This window comes from Phascolarctos cinereus, unplaced genomic scaffold, assembly GCF_003287225.1.
Source record: "Phascolarctos cinereus isolate Bilbo 61053 unplaced genomic scaffold, phaCin_HiC Scaffold_8;HRSCAF=390, whole genome shotgun sequence".
Taxonomy (NCBI): Eukaryota; Metazoa; Chordata; class Mammalia; order Diprotodontia; family Phascolarctidae; genus Phascolarctos; species Phascolarctos cinereus.
The window spans coordinates 2,407,565-2,431,596 of record NW_027556291.1 but is presented as its reverse complement, the minus strand read 5'-3'; the positions used below and the strand labels follow the sequence as shown (position 1 = coordinate 2,431,596).

Here is a 24,032-nt window from a genome sequence, read left to right as displayed (position 1 = left end):
CTCCACCAGCCAGCACCCTACCACCCATATGTAAAACCATTGGTTACAGCAAATGGAGAAATTGTGAATGCCGTGGATAAGTTCTCTTACCTCAGAAGTATATTTTCCAGGGATGTCCACATAGATAATGAGGTAGATGCATGCATTGTCAGAGTTGGCTCAGTGTTTGGGAAGCTCCAAAGGAAAGTGTGGGAGAGAAGAGACTCTATTATTATTATTAGACTGCCTACCAAACTGCAGGTCTACAGAGTCCTTGTGCTGACCTCATTGTTGTATGCCTGTGCAACCTGGACAGCATACTAATGCCAAGCCAGGAAACGGAATCACTTCCATTTGAATTGTCTTAAGAAGATTCTGAAGATCACCTGGTTTTCTTGAGCTGAACTGCCAAGCACTCAAACTCTATTGCAGAGGGCACAGCTCTGATGGACTGGCCATGTTGTCTGAATGCCAAAAGCCCATTTGCCTAAGAGACTATTTTATAGAGAACTCACACAAGGCAAGTGCTCACATGGAGGTCAGAAGAAGCGATACAAGGCCACTCTCAAGAACTTTGGAATTGATTGTGTGACATGGGAGACACGGGCACAAGACCACTAGCATGGCACACCCTCATCAAAGAAGGTGCTCTGTGAGCAATGCAGGATTGCAGTAATTGAAAAGAAACATGAGATGTGCAAATTTAGAGAGAGTTCCACTCCAGATGTTCATATGGACTCTTTGTGCCTGACCTATGGTAGAGTCTTCCAGGCTCATACCGGTCTGATGAGTCACAGTCGGACACACTGTACCTTGACACCAACATAGTGATGTCATTTTGGTCCTCTTCAAGAATGAAGCACAACAACCAATACCACAACTTGTTCAGCCATTCCCCAATGGATGAGCATCCCCTCAATATCCAATTCTTGGCCACCATGAAAAAGAGCTGCTATATTTTTGTACAAATAGGTCCTTTCCCCTTTTCTTTGATCTTTTTGGGGTACAAACTTAATAGTGGTATTGCTGAGTCAAAGAGTATGCACAGTTTTATAGCTTTTTGGGCTCAGTTTCAAATTGTTCTCTAGAATGGTTAAACTAGTTCACAGTTTCATCAACAATGCATTAGTGTCCCAAATTTTCCACATATCTTCCAATGTTTGTCATTTTCCTTTTTTGTCACATTAGCCAATCTGATAAGTGTGAGGTGTTATCTCAGAGTTGTTTTAGTTTGCCTTTCTCTAATCGGTAGTTATTAAGAGCATTTTTTCACATGGCTATCGATAGCTTTGATTTTTCTTTCTGAAAAGTGCCTGTTCATATCCTTTGACCATTTATCAACTGGGGAATGGCTCTTATTTTTATAAATTTAGCTCAGTTCCCTATACATATGAGAAATGAGGCCTTTATCAGAGAAACTTGCTATAACATTCCCCCCCACCTCCACCGTTTCCCATTTTCCTTCTAATTTCGGCTGCATTAGTTTTGTTTGCGTAAAAACTCTTAAATTTCATGTAATTAAAGTTATTTTACTTCCCATGATCCTCTCTGTCTCTTGTTTGGTCATAAACTCTTCCCTTTATCCATAGATCTGACAGGCAAAATTTTCCACGCTCCCCTAATTTACTTATGATATCACCCTTTGTGTCCAAATCATTTATCCATTTTGATCTTATTTTGGCATGCAGTATAAGATGTTAGTCTATGCCTAGTTTCTGCCAAACTGCTTTCCAGTTTTCCCAGCAATTTTTGTCAAATGTTGAGTTCTTAACCCCAGAAGCTTGTATCTTTGGATTTATCAAATACTAGATTACTATCAAATGCTGTGTATTGTGTACCTAATCTGTTCAACTAACCCACCGCCCTATTTCTTAGCCAGCACCAGATTGTTTTCATGATGAGTACTTTGTTGTACAGTTGGAAATCTGATACGGCTAGGCTGCTTTCCTAATGCATTTTTTCCTTTGATTCTCTTGATATTCTGGACCTTTTGTTCTTCCGGATGAATTTTATCATTTTTTTTCTAGCTCTATAATTTTTTGGTAGTTTGACTGGTATGGCACTGAAGAAGTAAATTAACTTAGGTAGCATTGTCCCTTCTACTATATACTGACTTGGCCTACCCAGGAGCAATGAATCTTTCTCCAATTGTTTAGATCTGTCTTTATTTGTGCGAAAAGTGTTTTGTCCATATAATCCCTAGGTTTGTCTTGGCAGGGAGACTCCCAAGTATTTTCTATTGTCTGCAGTTATTTTCAATGGAATTTTTCTGTCTATGTCTTGCTGCTGGACTTTGCTGGTAGTATACAGAAATGCTGATGATTGGTGTGGGTTTATTTTATATCCTATAACTGCTGGATTGTTTGTTGGTTCAACTCATTTTTTAGTTTATTCTCTAGGGTTCTCTTAAGAAAACCATGATGTCATCTGCAAAGAGTGAGAGTTTTGTTTCCTCATTGCCTATTTTTATTCCTTCAATTTCTTTTTCTTTTTCTTATTGCTATAGCTAGCATTTCTAGTATAGTGGGGGAAATGGACATCTTTGCTTCATTCCTGACCTTACTGGGAAGGCTTCAAGTTTATCTCCATTACAGATAATGCTTGTTCTTGGTTTTAGATAAACACTACTTATCATTTGAAGGAAGGCTCAATTTATTCCTATGCCTCCTAGGGCATTGTATTTTGGCAAAGGCTTTTTCTGAATCTATTGCTACAATCCTATCATTTCTGTTGTTTTTGTTATTGAGGTGGCCAGTTATGCTGAGAGTTTTCCTAATATTGAGCCAACCCTGCATTCCTGATGTAAATCCCACCTGGTCACACTGGATGATCTTTTGTGACATATTGCTGTAATCTCTTTGCTAGTGTTTTATTTAAATTTTTTGCATCAGCATTCATTAAAGATATTGGTCTAGAGTTTCCTTTTTTTTTTTTTCCTCTTCCTGGTTTAGGTATCAAAACCATATTTGTGTCATAAAAGGAGTTTGTCCACCAAATACTTAAATAGCCAACTGTCCCCACCCTGAGTTTCCTTCTGACTAAATATACCCCGTTCCTTCAACTGATTCTCATATGGCACGCTCTTGATGCCTGCAGGCCCTCCAATCTCCCTCTCCCCCTCCTTCTATATCCCAGTTACCCTTTTCTGCATTCTCTTTACCTTATCAATATCCTTCTTAAGATGTGGCATCTACAACTGATCCCTCAGTGTGGCCCGATGAGGGCAGAGCATTGGGGGATGGCACCTTCTTATTCGAGGGAGTTGTGCCTTTCTGAAGTCAGGCAAAGATTGCGTTAGTGTTTCTGGTGGCCATATCACACTGCAATTTGTTTCATTGCACCCTGGTCTACTCTTCCCTACCCTCAAACCTCAAGCACACATTTAGGCCCTGAAGAGACAGAAAAAGATGAGCAGCTCTGGTTTCCACAGTTACACAGCCACATCGTAGGTACCCAGGTAAGCAACCTGAGGCCTGCTTCCCTAGCAGCCAGACAAAAGACATAAAAGCTTCCAAAGTTTATTTATTTACCCAATATTAACTTAACAAAGTGTCATTAACATCTGCCTCAAGAGCATGAAGACCAAGGATCTCTATTCCTACTAAAACAACAGGACAAGGCATGCCCTTGTCTCAAGGTAGAACCTAGACCCGTGCCTCTAACCTAAGCAGTGAGTAAGTAGGTCAAGACTATCAACAAGGCCTCATCGAAGTCACCTTCTTGGGATGAGGGCAGACACCTCATATTGGTTTGGGTGGCACCAGACTGACCTCCAACAGAAATGTGGGAAAGGGGAACCTTCTCAGCTGACGGATCAACCTACGTGAGGGACTCTTTAGGGTTATGGGAATGGCTTGGGGCTCCCCGGTTCCAGGCAGCCCGCTCACAACAGAGGTAGCATCTGGAGAGAAGGAAGATAATGGGGGGTGGAGGAGAAGGGAACTTCTTTATTATGCAACAAATAGCCAGAAATCCAAAATAGTCACTAAAAGCCCTCTGCCTCAGCAACCTCTAAAGCAGCATGAAGATGCCTCCCAGGCTTAGCCTCTAATTTAGAGGGCTGCCTCCTCCTCGCTGATGGGGGTACAGCCAGAGAAGAAGCTAGTGGTGCTGCTCAGAACTCGCTTCTTCTTCTTCTCCCCTGGAGCCTTGTTCTCCTGGGAGGCACCTGCAGGGCCAGTCTCTAGAGGGGCAGGGGAAGGAGTCCACTTCTTCAACTTTGTGACTGACAGCACCTGGCCCGCATCATACATCTCTTGAAGGATCTAGGAGGACAGAGATGGGGATGAACGAGCTCCTGCTATGAGCAAAAGTCTAGCCTAGCCACTCAAATGACAACTCTTGGGCATGGCCATCCCTTCCAGACACTGCCTCCCCCTGCATTTCTTCTGGCAGCTCCTACCTTGCTATTGGGAGTAGCACAGACGGGCTTGAAGAAGCTCAGTCCCGGGGTCACTTCTGTGGGATCCTCCAGCTTGAAGGAGCCTTCAGGGTCCTGCATATTCTCTGTACTGGATGTATCCTGAGAGACGGACAGGCAGATTGTCATGGTGAGAAGCAGTGTACGTCATTCAGAGCAAGGTGTACAGGTGGTAGCCTTTCAGAGGTACCAGTGTTAGCCAACCTATTTTTTTTCCCCGCCAGAGAGGAAAGGAGTTTGAAGACAACTGCTCTAAATGTGTCCAACAGGGCCATCATTTACTACACTGAGATGTCTATCTACTTAGAACTTCCTCATTCCCATTAATCATCCCAGTGAAAGGAGTGGAAGAGGTGACTTGGACAATGACTTCAGTACTTCCAAAGCGAGTCTGAAACTGGCCAGGTGTCGGCAGCTTGGAGCACAGTGGTGGCCATCGCGAGGTCACCGTGGCGTGGTCTCCTCTTTAAGTTGTGGGCTCATGGTTCCCCCAGATGAACGACGGCATTTAGCGTAGAACTGCACCAGGTCCAGAGTTTTGAGGTACCAGCAAGGACACCTCTACTCCCTAGAGCCATGACATTAATGCTTGGCTCACAGAAATCCCAGCAAGCCTTGAACTGGTTGGGCCAGTGTGAAGATTCCTGACAGAGGCGGTGTGCTTACATGGCCTCTGCAGTTTCTTTCAGCTCTAAGCCTAGGATCCTTGGAAAGAGTGCTAGATTTGGACTTAGGAAACCCTTATACTTTCTAGCTTTGTGACCACTGACAAGTCACTTAATCTCTAGGTAAAATGCGGATATATAAGGACCTACCTTATGGGGCTGTGGGAAAGAAAGTACTTAGGAAACCTTCAAATCCTATGTAAATGAGAGGGATTAGAAACTAAATTTCACCAGGGCAGGGCCTTATCAAGACTTTGCATCTTCCTAGCACTCAGCACAGGGCTTCCTATAGGCAAATAACTGAATGATCTGCATCAGCATAAGGGAGCTCCTAGGATGGGAACAGAGCTGCACAAAGTTCCCCATTTGGGCAACCTGACTGGTTGAATATTTGGAAAAACCCAAGGGGCTACAAGGTTTCTAAGGAAGAAACCTGGAGGACGCGAGGGAGAAGACTGAGATAAATGGACCCCAAGGAGGGTGAGGGCACAGAAGGAGGGCTCAGCATTGCTCTCCGAGGCCAACTGGTTAGGCAGTTTAGCTGACCTAAAGTGACCTTTTCCCCTCCTTTTAGTCTTGGTTACAAGGGCTCAAAGGGAGGGGAGGAGAAAGTAATAAATTTGGAAATGAGGGTGAGGTGTGAAAACAAAGAAATCGATACACAGAACTATTCCAGAAAAAGAACGGGAAGGGAAAGGCAAGCAGCAGGTTGGGCCCAAGAGCAAGGACGTCACTCACCGCTTGGTGGCCGCGGTTCCTGCACTTTGCAGGGTCACAGCTACAGTCCTCTCCACAGCCTGCCTTCTGCTTCCTGCATCCACACTGTCTGTTCCCACACCAGCCCTTGCAGGAGCACTGTGAGAAACAAGAAGAGAAGAGGCGGGCTCAGAGGAGGTCGGAAAGCTGAGAGCCTGCCAGCCTGCCTTCCTTCCAGAACAGGCTCCCAGGCTCCAAATGCCCAGGGTACCCTGACCGTCCTGCCTCTAAAGCAATGTCGGAAGTCCAAGGATGCCCAGTGGCAATCTGCGAAAGGCTCTTCTGGTAGATCATTCAACAAATCTGCGCCAGGCACTCTGCTCGTCCTTGGTTTTTGACCGGTGACATCACAGATGACACCGTGGCTTGTGAGACGGGGCCGCCCAAAGTCGTCAGCCTCACCTCCTCTTCTGCGATCATCGATGTCCTGCGGCAAGACAAAAGTCACCGGGACGTGCGGGATGACCATGGCTACTTCCATGTCCGCCCAAGCTCTAAGCGCTCCACAGCGCCTGCTTCAGCCGCCTTCGTGGCCATTGGAGCAGATCGCTCTCGTCTGCCCATTCCACCGGGGGAAGTTTTCACATGCTGGGGGCCGCCATCCCCCTCACTCACCAATGAGGTAGAGGCCTGTTACTCTCAACCTGACGTAGCCCATTTCTACCGGGGTGTGGCTGCTGCATGTGCTCCAGCTTGTTGGAGCCAGAGGGGAGAGATGGGTGACAGGTGGATACCAAAGGTGGATGAGCAGCCCTCCCCCGAGAGGGGAGAGTCCTCCTGAACAATAAGCCCTCCCTGCAATGAGCTGACATTTTAACAGGGGAAACGACAATTGGATAAATACCAAGTGGTTTGGTACGAGGTAGTTTGGGAGGGAGCAGGAAAGGCTTCCTGCAGAATATGGCGCCTGAGCGGCACCTTCTACAAGGCAGAGAGAGAAGAGAAGGAAGAATCGAAGTCTAGGCCTGGAGAACACTCAGTGCAAAGACACAGAGGTGGGATATGGGCACTATCTGTGAGGAACAGAGAGAAGGCTGGTTGGTGGGGAGTGCAGTGTGGGAGAGGAAGGGAAGGGAAATTGGGGCCAGCTCATATAAGGTTTTAAAAACTAAACACGAGCCTGTATTTTATTTTGGAGGCAAAAGGAAGCCTCTGGAACTGGTTTCAGTAGGAGTTGAGAGTAGGAGCTACATGGTCAGCTCTGTACTTGGGGAAAGTTACTTTGGAATCAGCACCTAGAAAGTACTGGACTGGGGAGAGATTTGAGGCCGGGAGACCAACTGGGAGGCTGCTGTGATAATCCAGGCAAGAGGTGAGGAGGGGCTGAACCAAGATGGGAGTTGTGGGAGTCGAGAGAAGGGGTTGGAGGTGAGACCTGTTATGAAGGGAGAAAGGGTGAGATTTGGCAACTGATTTGGAAATGTGAGACAAGGGATATCATGTCAAGATTATGACCCAGAGGGACCAGAAGGATGGTGGTGCCTTAGACAAAAATAGGGAAGTTTGGAAGAATCAGGGGGAACAGTCAGGAATTCAGTTTTGACATGTTGAATTGAAGATGTTTAGGAGACATCTAGTTTGAAATGTCCAATAGGCGACTGGTGATACAGGACTGAAACTCAAGAGAGGGACTGAGGCCGGAGATACAGATCTACATAAAGATGGTAGTTAAATTCATGAGAGCTGGGGCAGCTAGGTAGCTCAGGGGATAGAGCTCTGGCCCTGGAGTCAGGAGGACCTGAGTTCAAATCCTGCCTCAGACACTTAATACTTACTAGCTGTGTGACCCTAGGCAAGTCACTTAACCCTGACTGCCTCACAAAAAAAAAAAGGCAAAAAAATAAACAAAAAAATCGGAAAAAAGCTATGTGACCCAGGAGGCTGGAAATTCCATTTAAGGGGCATTTCCCCCCTTCACTTTCAAGTCTTGTAGAAAAAAATAGGGAAACTCCCATGTCTTAGTCCGAACTTCTTCCTCAATCCTCCTGGCTCCAGGTTTTCTTGTACTGGCCCCAGTGTTACCCTGAGCTGCCAGTAGGTAGGCAGCAGAGAAAAAGAACGGCAGGCTGGGAGTTGAGAGACTGGCGGCATGGGCTTGTGTTTAGCTCTCTGTACCTGGGTTCTCATCTCTTCAAAAGTGCTCGCTGCAACAAATGCCCGCCCAGCCTGTCATAAAGTACGCGCTCTAACCTTGGCTTCCTTAGGCTCACGGAACGTTAGGGCTGGAAGGGAGCTAGTCCAATGCCCTGGAAGGGCGGCAGGGGGCAGACTCAGCCCTATTACTCATCACCTCTGACCAGAGGCAAATCCCGACAAACGGAAGCTAACAATGCCCACCCTCCCTCTGACAAGATTTCTTGTGAGTGAGGTAAGCTGTCATCCATGTTCAAGATCACTCCAGTCTCCTGGTGCTCTTTCTACCACCCTACACTGCCAATTCATTAGCAGCTTTTGGCCACGGGCAACATGGCTGATGTGGGGCAGCGAGATGGTTCAGTGGATAGAGTGCTGGGCCTGGAGTCAGGAAGACCTGAGTTCAAATCCAGCCTCAGACACTTCCTAGCTGTGTGACTCTGGGCAAGTCATTTCACCTGTTTGTTTTAATCCACTGGAGAAGGAAATGGCCAAGCACTCCAGTATCTTAGCCAAGAAAATCCCACGGACAGTAGGGTCCATGGGGTCACAAAGAGTCAGATATGACTGAATAACAACCACCACAACAAAAACGACACAGCTAAATGACAAACTGGGCTCTTGGGGTGACTTGGGATGAGATACCACTTTAATATTTATTCCACCCAGGCTCCTTTTTTTATAACTTATCGAACAGACACATGCACCTGATGTGGAAGGCACAGAAAGGAGAAAATCTAAACTTTGGACACCTCTTTACTAAAGGGCTAGGCCTCTAGTCTCCTCATCCCCCTGGGCCTCTCTCACTCTCGTCACTCACGTGTCCTTGGCTCCTGTGCTCCACTCAAGCTACAGAGACCTGCTGTCCCCCACCCAATTCCCCTGCCCTTCCTGAACCGCTCTCCTCACCATATCAACCTCCTCCTCTGAAATGCTACAATGCCCGTTCCTCCTCCCGGTGCCTTCCTAGTCTAACCCAGTGGGCTCCAAGCTCTAGAGCCACTTTGGCCCCTCTCAGCATGTGACTACACTTAGGTGTTTTGATAAACTACTTAGCCCCTTGAAGACAGGGAGAGTCAGCTGTACTCCTACTATACCCAGTCCAAGTGACGGTCAATAAAGATTCTAGACTAACTCTAAGAGCCCGGTGCGTACGTTGCCAGCTTTTCTCTGGCACCATGGAAGTTGTACAAGAAGCTGATGGCTATCGGAATGAAGCAGCCTCCCAGAAAGTCAACTGTTTTCATGAGGGTCGGCAGGAATGAGAGTGAAACTATACCCACTGGATGCAAGAAGGGCCAAGTGGCCCCACTGGCATCAGGGAAGAGCAGTAGCTGGTGAATGGACAAAGGAGAGGCTTCACACTGTCAACTGAAAACCACAGAAGGATGGTAATTAGACAAAACATGTCACACTAACAAGTCAGATTGCTCCTCAGTGATCTTAACCTGGTGTATGAACTCCTGATTCACCATTCTTCTGAAGTCAATGTCTTCCCCTTCACTCAAAAGATCAGTGGGGAAGAACTGGGTAGAGAAGAGAAGGCTCCTGCCCAAGTTCTGACTTGACATTTTCAAATCAGCCTCAATGTAACCATGTGGAACATCTACTTAGACAGACCTTGAAGCGTTAACAGTCAACTCCTGCCAGCCTTCCACACTAGGCCCAGGCTCTGGAAAGCTGGCTTAATGACTCCTTGGGGAGAGGCAACTAGGGTTCTAAGAACATAATGGTGGGGAAAGTTGGCGTGGCTCAGCCCCAGCTCAGATGCTTCACATGCTGTGAAAGCCAAGATCAAGGACCGTGGCCAGAGAGCTGGGGACATGATTCTCACCCCTTGCACGCTCTTCTTGGAACCTTTGACTAATTTCTTTGGCTTCCACTCATCATCGTCCTCATCGTTATCAGCTTCACTCTCAGAGGGCTCTGTGTTAGATTTCAGATCCTCGACTTCCATGGTTGGTAACAGGACCTTTTCTTTAGTTGGACGGGAAGGCCTTGGCTAAGAAGAGAGAAGGTTATAGTTATTATGTGTGTAAGGTTAAACTAAATGAATAGGCGCCACATCTTTCCTAGCAGCTGTTACCAGCTACATTTTCAGGGCAAAGTTTTCATACTCCCTCAAGTCTATTTTACTTGGCTTCATCAGCTAGTATCCTAGCTGGACAGTCCAGGGCAATGGTGATGCTGGGGTATACTGGGCATTGTAGCTTGTGACAGGTGTTTTTTATAAAAGGAGTTCTGGGACTCTACTGGCAGGTTTACAACCCACCACACCTACACTCACAAACCAGGGGCATGAGATGGCGTCACTGGCATTAACTCCAGCCACTGTACCTTGGGTGGGATATACTCAAAGGAAGAATCTGGAGACAGAGTGGTAACCTTCGGAAGGTGAAGTTTCTGCCCACTGACGACTTGGAGAAGGTTCAGTTTCTGTTTGAAAAGAAAGACAAAGCGTGCGTGGAGTGCAGGGCAGCTTTTGAGTACACAACCACAGTACAAATCATTTAGTATCAAGTGAGCTTTGGCCTCATGGCAAAGTAACGACAAGGCCACGGCGAAGCAGGCTGCAGGCCTTCCCAGATGAGAACTAGATTTGGGCAAGGGCGAATGCAAGTATTCTTGTTCATTGCATTTTGAAATATATATGACCTAGAAAGGCAAAACGCAGCCCCAGGTGTAGCTGCATGGCCACGCTGAGAGCTGCTCTCAGAGGGAGTTCCTGCTCCAGCAGCAGCCGGGGCTTCCCAGATCTCCCCGTGGGTGGGAATCCTACCTGCTTGATGCACTCATTCTCTCGGAGAAGCTGCTGGTTTTGCTCACACACTTCTCGCATCTTCTCAAGCTCTTCATCCTGTTGCCAGGGCAGGCAGAGTTATGTGGGGCACTACACGGAGACTACCAGACAACTCCCGGGGACAAAACCACCCTGCTACAAGGCTGCCAGCTGCTGGCACACCAAGCGATAGAGCCAGCAAAAACTCAGGGAGCAACGACGGCCACCCTTACCCCACTGCTCTCGGCAGCCTTGATTTTCCACTAGCCAGCCCTGTCAAGACGCCTTTGCTGTTCTTTGTGTGTTCCGGCCTTGCTCTCCCCTCATCAGAATGAATAAGAAACCTGTGAAGACTTAGTGGTGTTTTTCTTTTTCTTTTTGGGCTAGGTGATGGAGTTAAGTGACTTGCCCAGGGTCACACGGCTAGTAAATGTCAAGTGCCTTGAGGCCGGATTTGAACTCAGGTCCTCCTGACTCCAAGGCTGGTGCTCTACCCACTGCGCCACCTAGCTGCCCCTCAGCTGGGTTTTCGAAGCCTAGAGAAACTTTGTTTCACAGCCTCAACTACAGGAACGTTATATGCTAAGTAAGTGTGGTCCACATGGTACCTCAGTAGAGAGAGAGACTCAAGGAAACCTAAAAAATGGATTCAGGTAGGGAGAGGTATTCTAAATTGGGAAGAGGTTAAGCACTCCAATGTCACTTCAGGGCATGGGGCTCCTAATCTCTGGAAGAGATTCAGACTCAAGGCATTCTGCAAACATGTTGGGTCCTAGTTAAGAGCCAGCTGAGAAATCTAGAGTAGCAATGTCCCCAAGTTGTGGGTGACTGGTGGACAATCTCACTGTCCAGTTGTCCTTCATCCTGGACATGGCTGAACTTTAAGTGTATTGTGTGTCAGCATAGTAAACTGATGCTAAATCGGTGATGTTGCTGGGCCCGGCAGCCCTCAGCTACAGTTCAGCATTACTGGTTCTATATCCTGCTCATTCCAAAAGGTTATAGTATTCAGTAAGTTGGGAAGCTGTCTGGCTGAATCAAGGCATAGTAGTGACAGTCAAGAGAGCAGATCCTAAATGATAATGAGGAGGAAAGCTGCGTAAAATCAGGTCAAAGACAATTGATGCTGCTAGTACCAAAGGCCCAAAGGCCCGAGCACTCATCATTTCTGTTAACTACAAAAGCAGAAAGTGACATTCATTCAAGAAGCATTTATTCTTTTCAAGCTCTTCATCCTATTTCCAGGGTAAGGAGGGTTATTTAGGACGCTACCTGTGGACTACCAGACAACTCCTGGGGACAAAACCACCCTGCTACAAGGCTGCCAGCTGTTGCACACCAGGCAATAGAACCAGGAAAAAGTTCTTCTTCTGGCTCTGGGAGCAACAGATGGACGCCCTTGTGCCACTGCTCTCCACAGCCTGTGTTTAGGGTTGAGGACACACAGACACAATGCTTTGGGGGTCTCCTGGTCTTTCATCAAAACAAACTTGTGTCAATAAAAACCCAAGACATTATAGTAGACGATAACAGTATATTATAGTATATTAGACTATATAGTAGCTACTGAGAGACCTTACAAACAACTATGCCAAGCCTGTGCACCCCAGCCCTACGGACAGTACCTGAAACTTTAGCCTGTCAAGCAGCAGCTGCTCCCGTTCACTGATGGAGTCTTCTAGCTGTGTCTTTATAGCCTGGTTTTGCTGCAATTGGCTCAGAAGATAGAGTACCTAGAGAAAGACAAAGGCTGGATGGTGACTCGTTCATGGATTTGGGTTGTGCCCAAAGAAATGAAAGAGTTCCAGGTTATCCCAAATGCTGATCTAGGCAATCTCACAGCGAATCAGGAGTAAGCATGATGTTCTTTGGCAAAGAACTAGCTCTAGGCGAGAGGCAAAAGCATGACCTGGGACCAGCCTGTGGAGCCCTGGGCACTGAATGGCTGTGCCTTTCACCTTTTCTTGATGCTGTTGTTCTAGCTTCACCAGCTCCTCCTGTAGCTCACTCTCCATCTCAGCAGTGTGATTCCGTTCCTCCAAGAGCATCTTTTGCAGGTCAGAACAGTTGTCCTTGCTCTGTTTCAAGTTGCTTTCAAGTTTGCTGATCTGTACTTTGGAAGAGACCAGCTAGGAGGGGTACAAGAAGATTAATGAATCCAGAGAACTGCTATTTTTTATGTGCTAGGCTGGGCAGTCACCATTTTCCTAAAATAAGCAATGGGCACAGATGTCTTTTAGTCCAAATCTATTAACTTGCCTAGGGCACTGTCAACTAAAACATTCGAAGACTTCAAGAAGTCTCTAGAGAGCTGTGGTTTCGCTTCCCACTTCCAAGCAGGGCCACAGCCAACAGCTGAGAAAAATAGGGTCCAGCACCTCACAGCTCTGACACAGAACGAGGCCAGGCAAACTCTCATGCCCAGTTGTGTCCCATCTCCCTCTGTGTTCCCTCTGCTCGCATGGGAAAACATGCATGTGTTGGCCGAGATTGCACAAGTGGGTCTGGTCCACACATGTTTCTTCAGGGACATCACAAATCCTACTTCCCTTTTACTTCAGGACCTCTACTGTGAATTGCAAATGTTTATAGCATTAATCAGGATTCTTTCATGAGATTAAATTGATTAACCCAAACCAATGTATCCTAAGTAAGCATTTATTAAGAGCTGATTAACTGCCAGGCCCTATGCTTAATGGCTGGGGATACAAAGAAAAAGCAAAAACATTCCCCTGATCACAAGGAGTTGACATTCTAATGTGAGAGACAATATAAACCCCAATCACTAGATGCTGGGAGAAAAAGGAAAGGCCTCCTGCAGAAGCTGGTTCTTGGAGTCTTAAAGGAAGCAAGGGGATCTAAAAGTCAGTTTGGGAGGGAAGAGCAAGCGAGGTATGGGGGACAGTCAGTGCCAAGGTCCATATTGTATGTATAGAGACAGGCATACACCAGCTACCTATGGAGGAGAGGCAAGGGAACCTCCAAAGAAACTGAGAAAGGCCTCCTGGGGGAGGTGGCCACAGAGAAGCTCGAGACATTGAGAGACAGAGGTTGGAAGAAAGAGAACTCCAGGCATGGGGAAAAACTGGCGCAAAGGCACAAAGTCAGGAGATAGAGAGGCCTGTGCAAGGAACAGTGCCAGCCAGTACTGGCACAGTGTAGGGTGCGTGGAAGGGGTAGAATTTAGGACAAAGGTGGAGAACCTGCAGCCTTGAGGTCACACGAGACCCTCTAGGTCCTTAAGTTCGGCCCTGTGACAGTTTGTTCTGTGAAGTTTGGATTCAGTCACAGGGCCAAACTTGAGGACCTAGAGGGCCTTGTGTGGCCTCGAGGCCACAGGTTCCCTACCCCTGATTTAGGAGAATTAGGGAATGAAGGAAAGGGCTAATTTGTGAAGACCAAGAAATGCCAAACAAAGGATCTTTGGTCCTGGAGGCAACAGGAAGCCTCAGGAGATTACTGAGTAGGGAGGTGAAAGGGTTAGATTTATACTTTAGGAAAATCCATCTGGGTGGAGGCTGGCTAGGAGAGAAGCCTGAGGCAGGGACACCAAATGGGCCACAATCACAGTAGTTCAGCTGAGAGCTAAGTGAAAGAGATGTATGATATAAACATCATAAGAGCTGGCAACCAATTAGTTATGCAGTATCGAGGAGCAGAGGATAATACCAAGGTTGCAAACCTGGGAGAGTGAGAAGACTGTCAATGCCATCAATAGTAACAGAGAAGCTCAGAAGAAGGGAGGGTTTGGGCACTTAGTGAAGAGAGAGAGGGAGAAAGACAGTGAGCTCGGTTTTAGAGATGCCTCAGGGCCATCCATCCTGAAATGTCCAAAAGGCAGCTGGTGATATGGAACCAGAGCTCAGGGAGAGACTAGGGCTGGAGTACAGATCTGAGAGTCACCTGCACAGAGATAGCGGGACAGGACCCCGTGGGAACTAATGAGATCAGCTGCACAGCTAGTAGAGAGTGAAAAGGAAGAAGGCTTAGGACACAGCTAGGGGCAGCGCCGAACCACACCTACTGTTGGTATGGGCACATCAGTGGATTTGATATGGATGAAGATATGGCAAAACACAGGCAAGAGAATGAAGAGAGGAGGGGGTATCCAGGGAAGAGAAGGCGGTCAACAGTGGCCAATGTTGCAGAGAGGTCAATAAGGATGAGGAAAGATAAGAGGGCCTTAGGCTTGGCAATTAAGAAATCATGAAGAGAGTAGTTTCAGTAGAATGATGAGGTCGGAAGCCAGATTGTTGAGTATTTACAATTGAGAGGAGAATATAGATAGCTGAGAAGGTGAGGAGAAATATAGGTCAGCAGCTGGCGGGTATGGTAGTATTTTTGTATTGTAGCATCTAGTATTTTTGAAGGATGGGGGAGACTTAGATGTTTGTAGGCAACAGGGAAGGAACCCATAGGGAAGAGACTGAATATTATTAGAGAGAATGGGGATGATGGTGGGGGAAATCTGCTGGAGAAGATAAGGATAGGATGAGATCACACATAGAGGGGTTGGCTTTGGGGAGAAAAACAGAAATTTACAAATAGTGGTAATACTTCCAATCGTTGTTTCAGACTCTTCACTTGCCTCCTATGAAAATACCTAAATGAGGTGGTACAGACATTTAAGCCAATTTAACCAAATCAATTTATACCCTTCTCCTGTAGCAATTTAAGCTCCTATCTCCTGTTTGGACCTCAGTCAAAATGCAACAAGTGATTATAACTTTATTAGGGGGATTTGTTCTGAGAAGTTTGGATTCAGTCAAAGGGCTGCACTTGAGGACCTAGAGGGCCACCAAATGTGGCCTCGAGGCTGTAGGTTCCCCACTCCTGGACTAGCCTAACATGTATACCAGGGGAGCCCATCCTTGGCCATCTGTTCCTCAGGCTAGGAATCTAGAACTTCTTTTCTTAAAAAAAAAAACCAAAAAAACCCACCAACCTCCAAAAAACCCAAAGCCTACTTTGATCCTTGCTCCTCCAACTCCCCTCTCCAACCCCACCACAAAAGGCCCAAACCTGCCGACTGACACTGTCTTCTGAGTCTATTACATAGCCCTGCCCTATTACTGCCATGTTTTTGAAAAGCCAGGTTAAATCTTGTACTTGCAAGAAACCCCTAAGCATCTTTCCTATACTTCCTTCCATCAGGCTTTCCCCTGACTGCTAATCTGATTTATCGGTGGTATGTTGAAGTCCCAGGCCAACATCCCATCTGCATCCGCGTGGCTAGGTCCTTACCCCCCAGTAACCAGTGAAGCTTACCTCGCCCATCAAGTATTTGAGAGCACACTTCGCCTCTAGAATGGTTGGGATATTTTCCCAGCGGTTCTTTGCCCTATCTTCATTGTCTGCATCCAGCAATTTCTGTTGTAGGTCAGCAATTTGGGCACTCCTTCAGGAAGAGAAACAATGATGTTCACTGCTAGGCTGCCTGAAGCCTAAGGAGAAGAGAACTTAGGGAGGCAGCATGGCATGGTGGAAAGGGCACTGGACCTAAAGTCACGAAGACCTGGGTTCAAATCTTGCTTCAGACACTGGCCAAATCACTAAACCTCTTGTCCTTAGTGTCCTCATCTGTGAAATGAGGATGGATGGACTTGATTTCTAAGGGACCTATGAGCCCTGAGGAGACTCTTCTAACAATCCATGGAATCAAACATATATATTATATCTAATATATATTAGATATTATAATATATATGAAAAATCCCATTATATCAAAATCTTAAAATGACACGACTTCTTTTGGTAATGAATGAGACTTTATCTTTCTATAAACCTGCAATTACGTCTAGCCACATTAACTTGAACTAAGACCAAGCATCACAAGCACACCAGGCTTGGGTGTGACATCTGAAAGAACTACACCCCCCCCCCCCCCCCCCCTGCCCCGCCCCAGTGTGGCTTTGATTCAATAGCTCAGGTTTTCTGCTGGCCCTGAGTGTCCCAGGGTTACCCTAGGCTCATGGGACTGGGGGCCAGTCTGAGGTATCCCAAGGCCCAACAGTGCCAAAAGAACTGAATTTGGAAGCACAGACATGGTTTCTGGCACTTACTAGCTGTGTGGTCCCTTGGGCAAATTACTTCTCCTCTCTAGGCCTTGATTTCTTTCTCGGGGGCTGAATTAGACAATTTCTTTTTTCGCTAGGAAATCAGGGTTAAGTGACTTGCCCAGGGTCACACAGCTAGTTAAGTGTCAAGTGTCTGAGGTTGGATTTGAACTCGGGTCCTCCTGACTCCAGGGCCAGTGCTCTGTCCATTGCACCACCTAGCTGCCCCTTGAATTAGGCAATTTCTAAGGGTCTTTACAGCTCTAAATCCATAGGCCCTCCCCAGCCCCCCACACCCCCCCCAAGTCAAAGCTTTGGTAATGATCCCAAGAGTTTTTTAGATAAATGTGGCTGGCCCAGAAAACCTTCTAATTTTCTTGAACCCTTTTCCAATTAGCTCAGTGACTGACTTCTGATGTGAACTGAAACACTAATTCTCTGGTCCTTCCACAATCTGCCAGTGAACTGAGAGTACTTAGTGACGCCTCAGCTCATACAGCTAGTTCAGCAGTAGGCTAGTTAGGTGCTGCCGGGGATACAAAGAAGAAGACATTGTCTCTGTACTTAGGAAGCAATATCGAGAATTTCAAATAAACAATATAAATGCACATGAGACAATGAGTAAATACTATACACGATTAAGTTGATAAAGGGCACGTGACAGAAAATATGACTGCTCCCAAGTCCTTGGGCCCAGTGTTAAGGACTCTGCCTTTTGCCCGCTTTCCCTCCCCTCTTCCACTTTCTCTGGACTTTCTACACTTCAGCACTTAATGTTTATCCCATATTGCAAAACCCAGCTCAAGGCTCATCTCTGCCAGGAAGCCGTCTCTGCTTAAAGTGACTTTTTTCACTCTCTGCTTGACACACTCTCTTGAGTTCCTTCATCAATCCATGCATACACACCTTACACTTGAGAGCAAGGCCTATGCCCCTGTTCTTCTCCATTTCCTCATCCTCAATGCTCTGGGAAAACCAGGCACTCAAATATTTATGATTTGTAAATGCATCCCAAGACTAAGAAACAGCAGGCACTGCTAGGAGATGTTAGAGATTGTCCCTTTTAGCTCGAAAAGTCTACGATCCTAAGTAAATAAAAAAGAATACCATAAAAATTCTTCCAGGTTTCTAGCCAATGTGACTGCAGAAACCACATGGCATACAGCACTAGCCTAGAAGCCTTGGCTCTGTCACTAACCTTGGACAAGGAATTTTGGCGCTGTTTCCTTCTCTATCAAAGAAAGGGTTGGATGACGTCACTTTTAAAGGTCCCACCCAGTAGCGGGATCCAGAGAATTCTACTCTTGCTCCTTTAAACTATTCTCAAGGATTTGGGTTTGGTTGAACTGGCTGTGCATTTCTCCAGATGCTACGATCTTCCACCTTCACAAATGAGGCCTTTCACACAAAAGTTGTTGAATTTACATATTAATTCCATACAGCCAGAAGAAATCTAGTTTCCAATCTGAAATCAACTATGAGTCTTTCCGATGTTTTAGGGACAATCCTCTTACCTGAGCTCCATCTCAGTCTCCAGGCTCTCTATCTGTTTTGTGACAGAATCATCTGATGTACAACTCTGCAGATCAGTAAGTAAATATGTCCGCCTCTGCAGGGAAGGAGCAAAGAAGCAGTGTCTTGCTCATCTATTGCATTTCATCCATCAAATGAGTCAACAAATGTAAAGCACTTCACTAGCTATTTTATTATTATTTATTTCTTGACTTTTTCTTCTTTTTCCAGATTGTTTTGATAACTGCTTCCTAATACATTTTAAAATCTGGAGTGAAGGCCGTCTTTACCTTTAGCCCCAGGCAGCCAGACCCCGAGGTGTCTTCTGAATATTCTTAGCAGTTAATTTTTTTTCATATAAATTTACTGATTTTATCCAGTCCTATAAAGAAATCCCTTGGTATTCTGATTGGTATTGAATTAAAAACACAAATTGATTTGGAGAGTATTTGCCATTTTTACTTCATTAATATGACTTCCTCATGAACCTTGAGTACTCCTCCAATTTAGATTTTTCCTTTATTTCAGTCAGTAGTTTTATGATTGCCCCCATGTGTCATAGACATTTGTTACTGTAAGTGGGGTTTCAAAAAATGTTGCTAATCAATAAGAATGTAAAAGATTATCATGAGGTTTTTGGGAGGCAACTGGGGTTAAGTGACTTGCCCAGAGTCACACAGCTAGTGTTATGTGTCTGAGGCTGGATTTGAACTCAGGTCCGCCTGCCTGCAGGGCTGGTGCTCCATCCACCTAGCTGCCCCTCACTAATTTCTTGATAGAGACAAATGGATTTTCTAGATATGCTATCAGGTCAACTGCAAATTACACTTCTAATGTTGATTTGCCTAATAATTGTTTCTTGTCTTTTTTGTTTGTTTTTTGTTTTTTGTTTTTAGGCAATTGGGGTTAAGTGACTTGCCCAGGGTCACACAGCTAGTAAGTGTCAAGTGTTTGGTCTGAGGCTAGATTTGAACTCAGGTACTCCTGACTTCAGGGCTGGTGCTCTATCCACTGCACCACCTAGCTGCCCCCAATTGTTTCTTGTCTTATTGTAGTTTGAATACATGTCAAATGAAAGCAGGGAAAACAGGCATCCCTGTTTGGGACTCATTTTGGTGGGAACATTTCTCCATTATTTATTATGTTGGCTCCTGGGGTTAAGAGCCCTTTTTATTGTGTTGAGTTGAGAGAGAGAGAGAGAGAGAGAGAGAGAGAGAGAGAGAGAGAGTGTTTTAAAGTAGAAAGACTGGATTTTATCACAAGTTTTATTTCATCCACTAAAACAATCACATTTTTGGGAGTCCCCTCCCCCCTTTATATATTATCTCATACTGAGTTTTCCTGCCTGGAAACCCTGCCTGCTCATTACAAATAATTTTGAAGAAAAAAAAATTTTAATACTAATAGTATAATCTTGTGACTGGCAGAAGCAACTTTATTTAATTTATCATCAATCTCTATCTAAGCCAGACAGAAGTGGTGGAAATTGGCATATTTCCCCATGCCTTTCAACCTGACCGTGGGCTCCAAGACAATGTCAGCTGACACTTATGAGAATCCTGAACAAGAAAAGAGAATAATATATTAAAAAATACAGGTTTGGGTTAACATTCCAGAACTACTCAGTGCTCTCCCAGATTACTTTCTTCAAGGACTGAAAAAAATTCCTTCCAGTGATCAAAATCTCAACTTTAAATGCAAGAGGATACTGCCTTGGGGTAAGTGGTGGAGTCAAACACAAGCACTGGGTGGAGAGGCTCTAATCCTATTTGGAGAAGTAAATATCATTAATCCATTTCAAAGGAGGGCCTTTATTTTTGTTCCCACTTTCCTAAGGGGAAAACCTGGAGAGTTTTAGACTGAAGAAACACTATTTTTTGAGAACAACTATGAACATGTAAAATATATAAGGAACTGTTAAAAATTTAGGAAGACAGCTCCTAGGACACATTAGATAAATGGTCAAAGGATATGAACAATTTTCAAAAGAGGAAGCACAAATTGTTAACAATTTACCTGAAACACTACTCGAAACTAGAAAAATCAAGAAATTAAAACCCTTTAACTAAACTCCAAAATAGAAAATTTGAAAATAAGAGAGTAACAACATTGAAAGAAAAAAAAGCAAACACTGACTTAATAAATAAAGCTAGGAGCTGTTAAAAAAAATCAATAGAACAGATTGGGTAATTTGACTGTAAAAAAAAGGGAGAGGAAAATCAAGTTATCAGTATCAAAAAAGGGAATTCCCAGCAAATGAACAGAGGAAATTAGTAGAAATTATATTGCCCAAATTATGTCAATAAAACTGACAACCTGAAAGGGATGAATATTTGCAAAACTGCTTAGATTAACAGAAGAAATGGAAAATGGTAATAAAGAAAGAAATGCCTTAAATAACCCAATTTTGGAAAACAATTGAACAAATCACAAATGAACTCCCAAAGAAAGAAACCCTAGAACTAGAGAAATTTACAAGTGAATTCTATCAAATATTCAAACAAAAATTAATTCTAATAGTACATAAGCAGTTTGAGAAATACCTACCAAAATCCTTCTATGAAACAAAGACGGCCCTGATATCTGTACAAGGGAGAGTCAAAAGGGAGAACAAAAACTCTAGACTAATCAATACCCCTAATCAACACTGGTGTAGACTTTTTCAATGTTCACGAAGAGATTATAGCAATATGGCAAGAAAGGCTGGATTTATACCAGGATTGCAGATATCAGGAAAACTATCCACAGAACCATATGGCTATAAATAGTTGCAGAAAAGGGTTTAAAACAAAACAAAACAAACAAACTCCACCGGGATAAATAGACCTTTTCTCAATACGATGAATAGTGTCTATGGAAAATGAATAGCCAACATTATATGTAATGGAGATAAAGTAGGGAGCAGCCTTTCCAATAAGATGGGGTAAAGCAAGTATGTCCAAGTATCGTCACCACTCTTTGATACAGTGCTAACGATAAAGAAAAATCAAGTGAAGGCAAAAAGGAAAAAAAAATCGCTTTTTGCCAAGATGATGGTTTACTTAAAGAGCCCCAGAGAATTAACTAAAAAAATATTAAATAATTTAAAACCATAAAATAAATCTACATAAATCACTGACATTTCTGCATATTGCCAACAAAACCCAGTAGGAACAAGTGGAAAGAGAAATTTTTGCTTAAATAATTACAGACTATATAAAATACTTGGGAATCTACCTGCCAAGACACACACAGGAACCATCCGACTACGACTACAAAACACTTTTTACACAAACAATGAACTAAATAACTGATGAAATATTACTCATGGATAGGCTAGCCAAATCAACATAATCAAATGATGATACCACCTAAATTAATTTGCTTATTTAGGATCATGCCAATCAAATTACCAAAAGGTTACTTGAGGGAGTTAGAAAAAATAGTAAGATTCATCTGGAAGAAAAAAAAAGTCAGGACTCTCAAGGGAAATCATGAAAAAAAGTGAGATGGAAGGAGACTCTACAAAGCAGAAATCATCAAAATAGTTTGGTATTAGATAAGAAACAGAGAGGTCAATCTGGAAACAGATTCAGAACAAAACACAGAAGCAAACGAGCCCAGCAGACTGGTGTTTGACCAACCCAAAGCCCCCAGTTAGCGCGGTAAGAACTCACTATTACAAAAACCAAACCAAGCAAACAAGTGCTCAGAAAGCTGGACAAGACCCAGCAGAACTAGGTAGAGATCTAAATCCCACACCTTATACCAAAACAAGCTCCAAATGAGTAACCAAATTGTAGCATCATAAACAAAGGAGGAGAGCAAGGGAAAACGACATTCCTCATCTATGGCTAGGCGAAGGGCTCATGATCAAACAAGAGGCAGAGAAAAACCACAGAACAGAAAACGGGCAGTTTTGATTACATAAAACTAAAGAGTTTTCGCACAAGCAAAACCGACACAGTTAAAATTAGAAGGGAAACAGATATTTTGGGGAAAAATATTTGCAGTAGGTTTCTCTGATAAGGAACTCATTTCTAATATACAGGAATGGATCCAAATTTATAGTAAGAGCAATTCTCTCATTAGTAACTGGATACAAACAAGCAGTTTTCTAAGAAATCCAAGTTATTGATAGCTATAGAAAAATGCTCTGAATCATTAAAATTAGGGAAATGTAAATTAAAGCAAATGTGAGGTCCCATCTCAATCCCATTAGATTAGCAAAGTTGACAAGAAAGGAAAATGACATGTTGGAGAGGTAGTAGACCTGTGAATTGGTCTAGTTATTCTGGAAAGCAGTTTGAAACTATACCCTCTCCTCCCCCCCTCCCTCAAATTACTAAATTGTGCATACCCTTGGACCCAGCTTTACGATCACTAGGCCTATATCTCAAAGAGATCAGAGAAAGGAAAAGGATTCATACATACAAAAGTCTTGATAGAAGCTCTTTTTGTGTTCACAAAGAACTAGACACTAAAGGGGCACCCATCAGTTGGGCAACGGCTGAATAAATTATGATAGATGAATCTAATGGAATCCTATTAGGCTGTAAGAGACGACAAAGTGGACGGTTTCAGAGAAACCTAGGAATACTTGCATGAATTGATGGAGAGTGAAATGAGCATAACCAGGAGAACAACTTATACTATGACAACAGCATTGTAAAGACAAACAACTTTGAAACACTTAAGAGTTTTAATTCATGAAATGACCAATCATAATTACAGAGGACTGATGCTGAAACAAGCTACCGAAAGGCGATGGATGGAGAGTGTAGAATGAGATACAATTTCTGGTCATGGCCAATTCAGGAATGTATTTTGCTTTTTTTTCTTTCTTTCTTTCTTTCTTTCTTTCTTTCTTTCTTTCTTTCTTTCTTTCTTTCTTTCTTTCTTTTTCTCTCTCTTTCTCTCTCTCTCCCTCTTTCTTTCTCTCTCTCCCCCTCCCTCCCTCCCTCCCTCTCTCTCTCTCTCTCTCTCTTCACAGTGGGGGAAAAGGGAAGTGTAGGAAGGGGAGAAAACAGATCTGAAAAAAACTACATTTAAAAAAAACCCCTTGTTTTCACATGCAACTGGGAAATAAGATATACAGGAAATGGGGTATAGAAATCTATCATGCCCTACAGGAAAACTGAAGGGAAAAGGGATAAGAGAAGGGGGGAGAGATAGAAGGGAGGGCAGATTGGAGGAGAAGGTATTCAGAATGCACGCCGTCTTAGGGTAGCGGAGAGATGGGAAGAAAATTTGGAACTCAAAACCTTGTGGAAGTGAATGTTGAAAACTAAAAATAAATTAGTTAATTAAAAAAAGCAAAAAAAAACCCTAATGCTCAACATCACTAATAATGAAAGAGATGCAAATTAAGACAATTTTAAGATAATCGCCTCCCTCCCACCAAAAAAGCAAAAATAATTAGAGGCAACAAAACCACTGGCATGGCTGTGGAGAAACAGACAATATAAATTCATTGCTGATGGAACTGCAACCTTGCAGAATTCTTTTTGGAAACCAGTCTGGCATTGTGCAGTAGAAGTTAGAAAAAATAATCCTACCCTTTGACCTAATGACTCCATGGATGGGAATATACCCTGAAAATATTATCTAAAACAAAATAAGAGCTCTTTGTTCAAGTTTTCAGAGCAGCATTATTTGTAATTACAAGAAAAGGGAAGCAGCCTAATGTCCCACAATAGAGGAATCGAAAACTAGATTATGATATGTTAATGTAAAGAATACAATAATGTAAG

General features: G+C 44.1%; 1 protein-coding gene across 3 annotated transcripts in view; it reads right to left on the bottom strand.

The window, feature by feature from the left end:
• Positions 1 to 3,481: 3,481 nt before the first annotated feature.
• The window catches only part of KIF4A (kinesin family member 4A), a 78,473-nt gene continuing 57,922 nt past the window's right edge, over positions 3,482 to 24,032 (bottom strand). For 2 of the 3 annotated variants that reach the window (XM_020976477.2, XM_078147951.1), the window contains 10 exons: positions 18,303 to 18,397; positions 16,001 to 16,130; positions 12,691 to 12,861; positions 12,358 to 12,465; positions 10,733 to 10,810; positions 10,291 to 10,389; positions 9,788 to 9,955; positions 5,803 to 5,919; positions 4,382 to 4,501; positions 3,482 to 4,244 (listed from right to left, as the gene is read on the bottom strand). In XM_020976477.2, coding sequence (XP_020832136.1) covers positions 4,032 to 4,244; positions 4,382 to 4,501; positions 5,803 to 5,919; positions 9,788 to 9,955; positions 10,291 to 10,389; positions 10,733 to 10,810; positions 12,358 to 12,465; positions 12,691 to 12,861; positions 16,001 to 16,130; positions 18,303 to 18,397 — 1,299 coding nt within the window. In that variant the 3' untranslated portion in view covers positions 3,482 to 4,031. Of the gene's footprint in view, positions 4,245 to 4,381; positions 4,502 to 5,802; positions 6,248 to 9,787; positions 9,956 to 10,290; positions 10,390 to 10,732; positions 10,811 to 12,357; positions 12,466 to 12,690; positions 12,862 to 16,000; positions 16,131 to 18,302; positions 18,398 to 24,032 lie in introns of those variants that run through there. The other variant, XM_078147950.1, reaches the window with a different exon arrangement.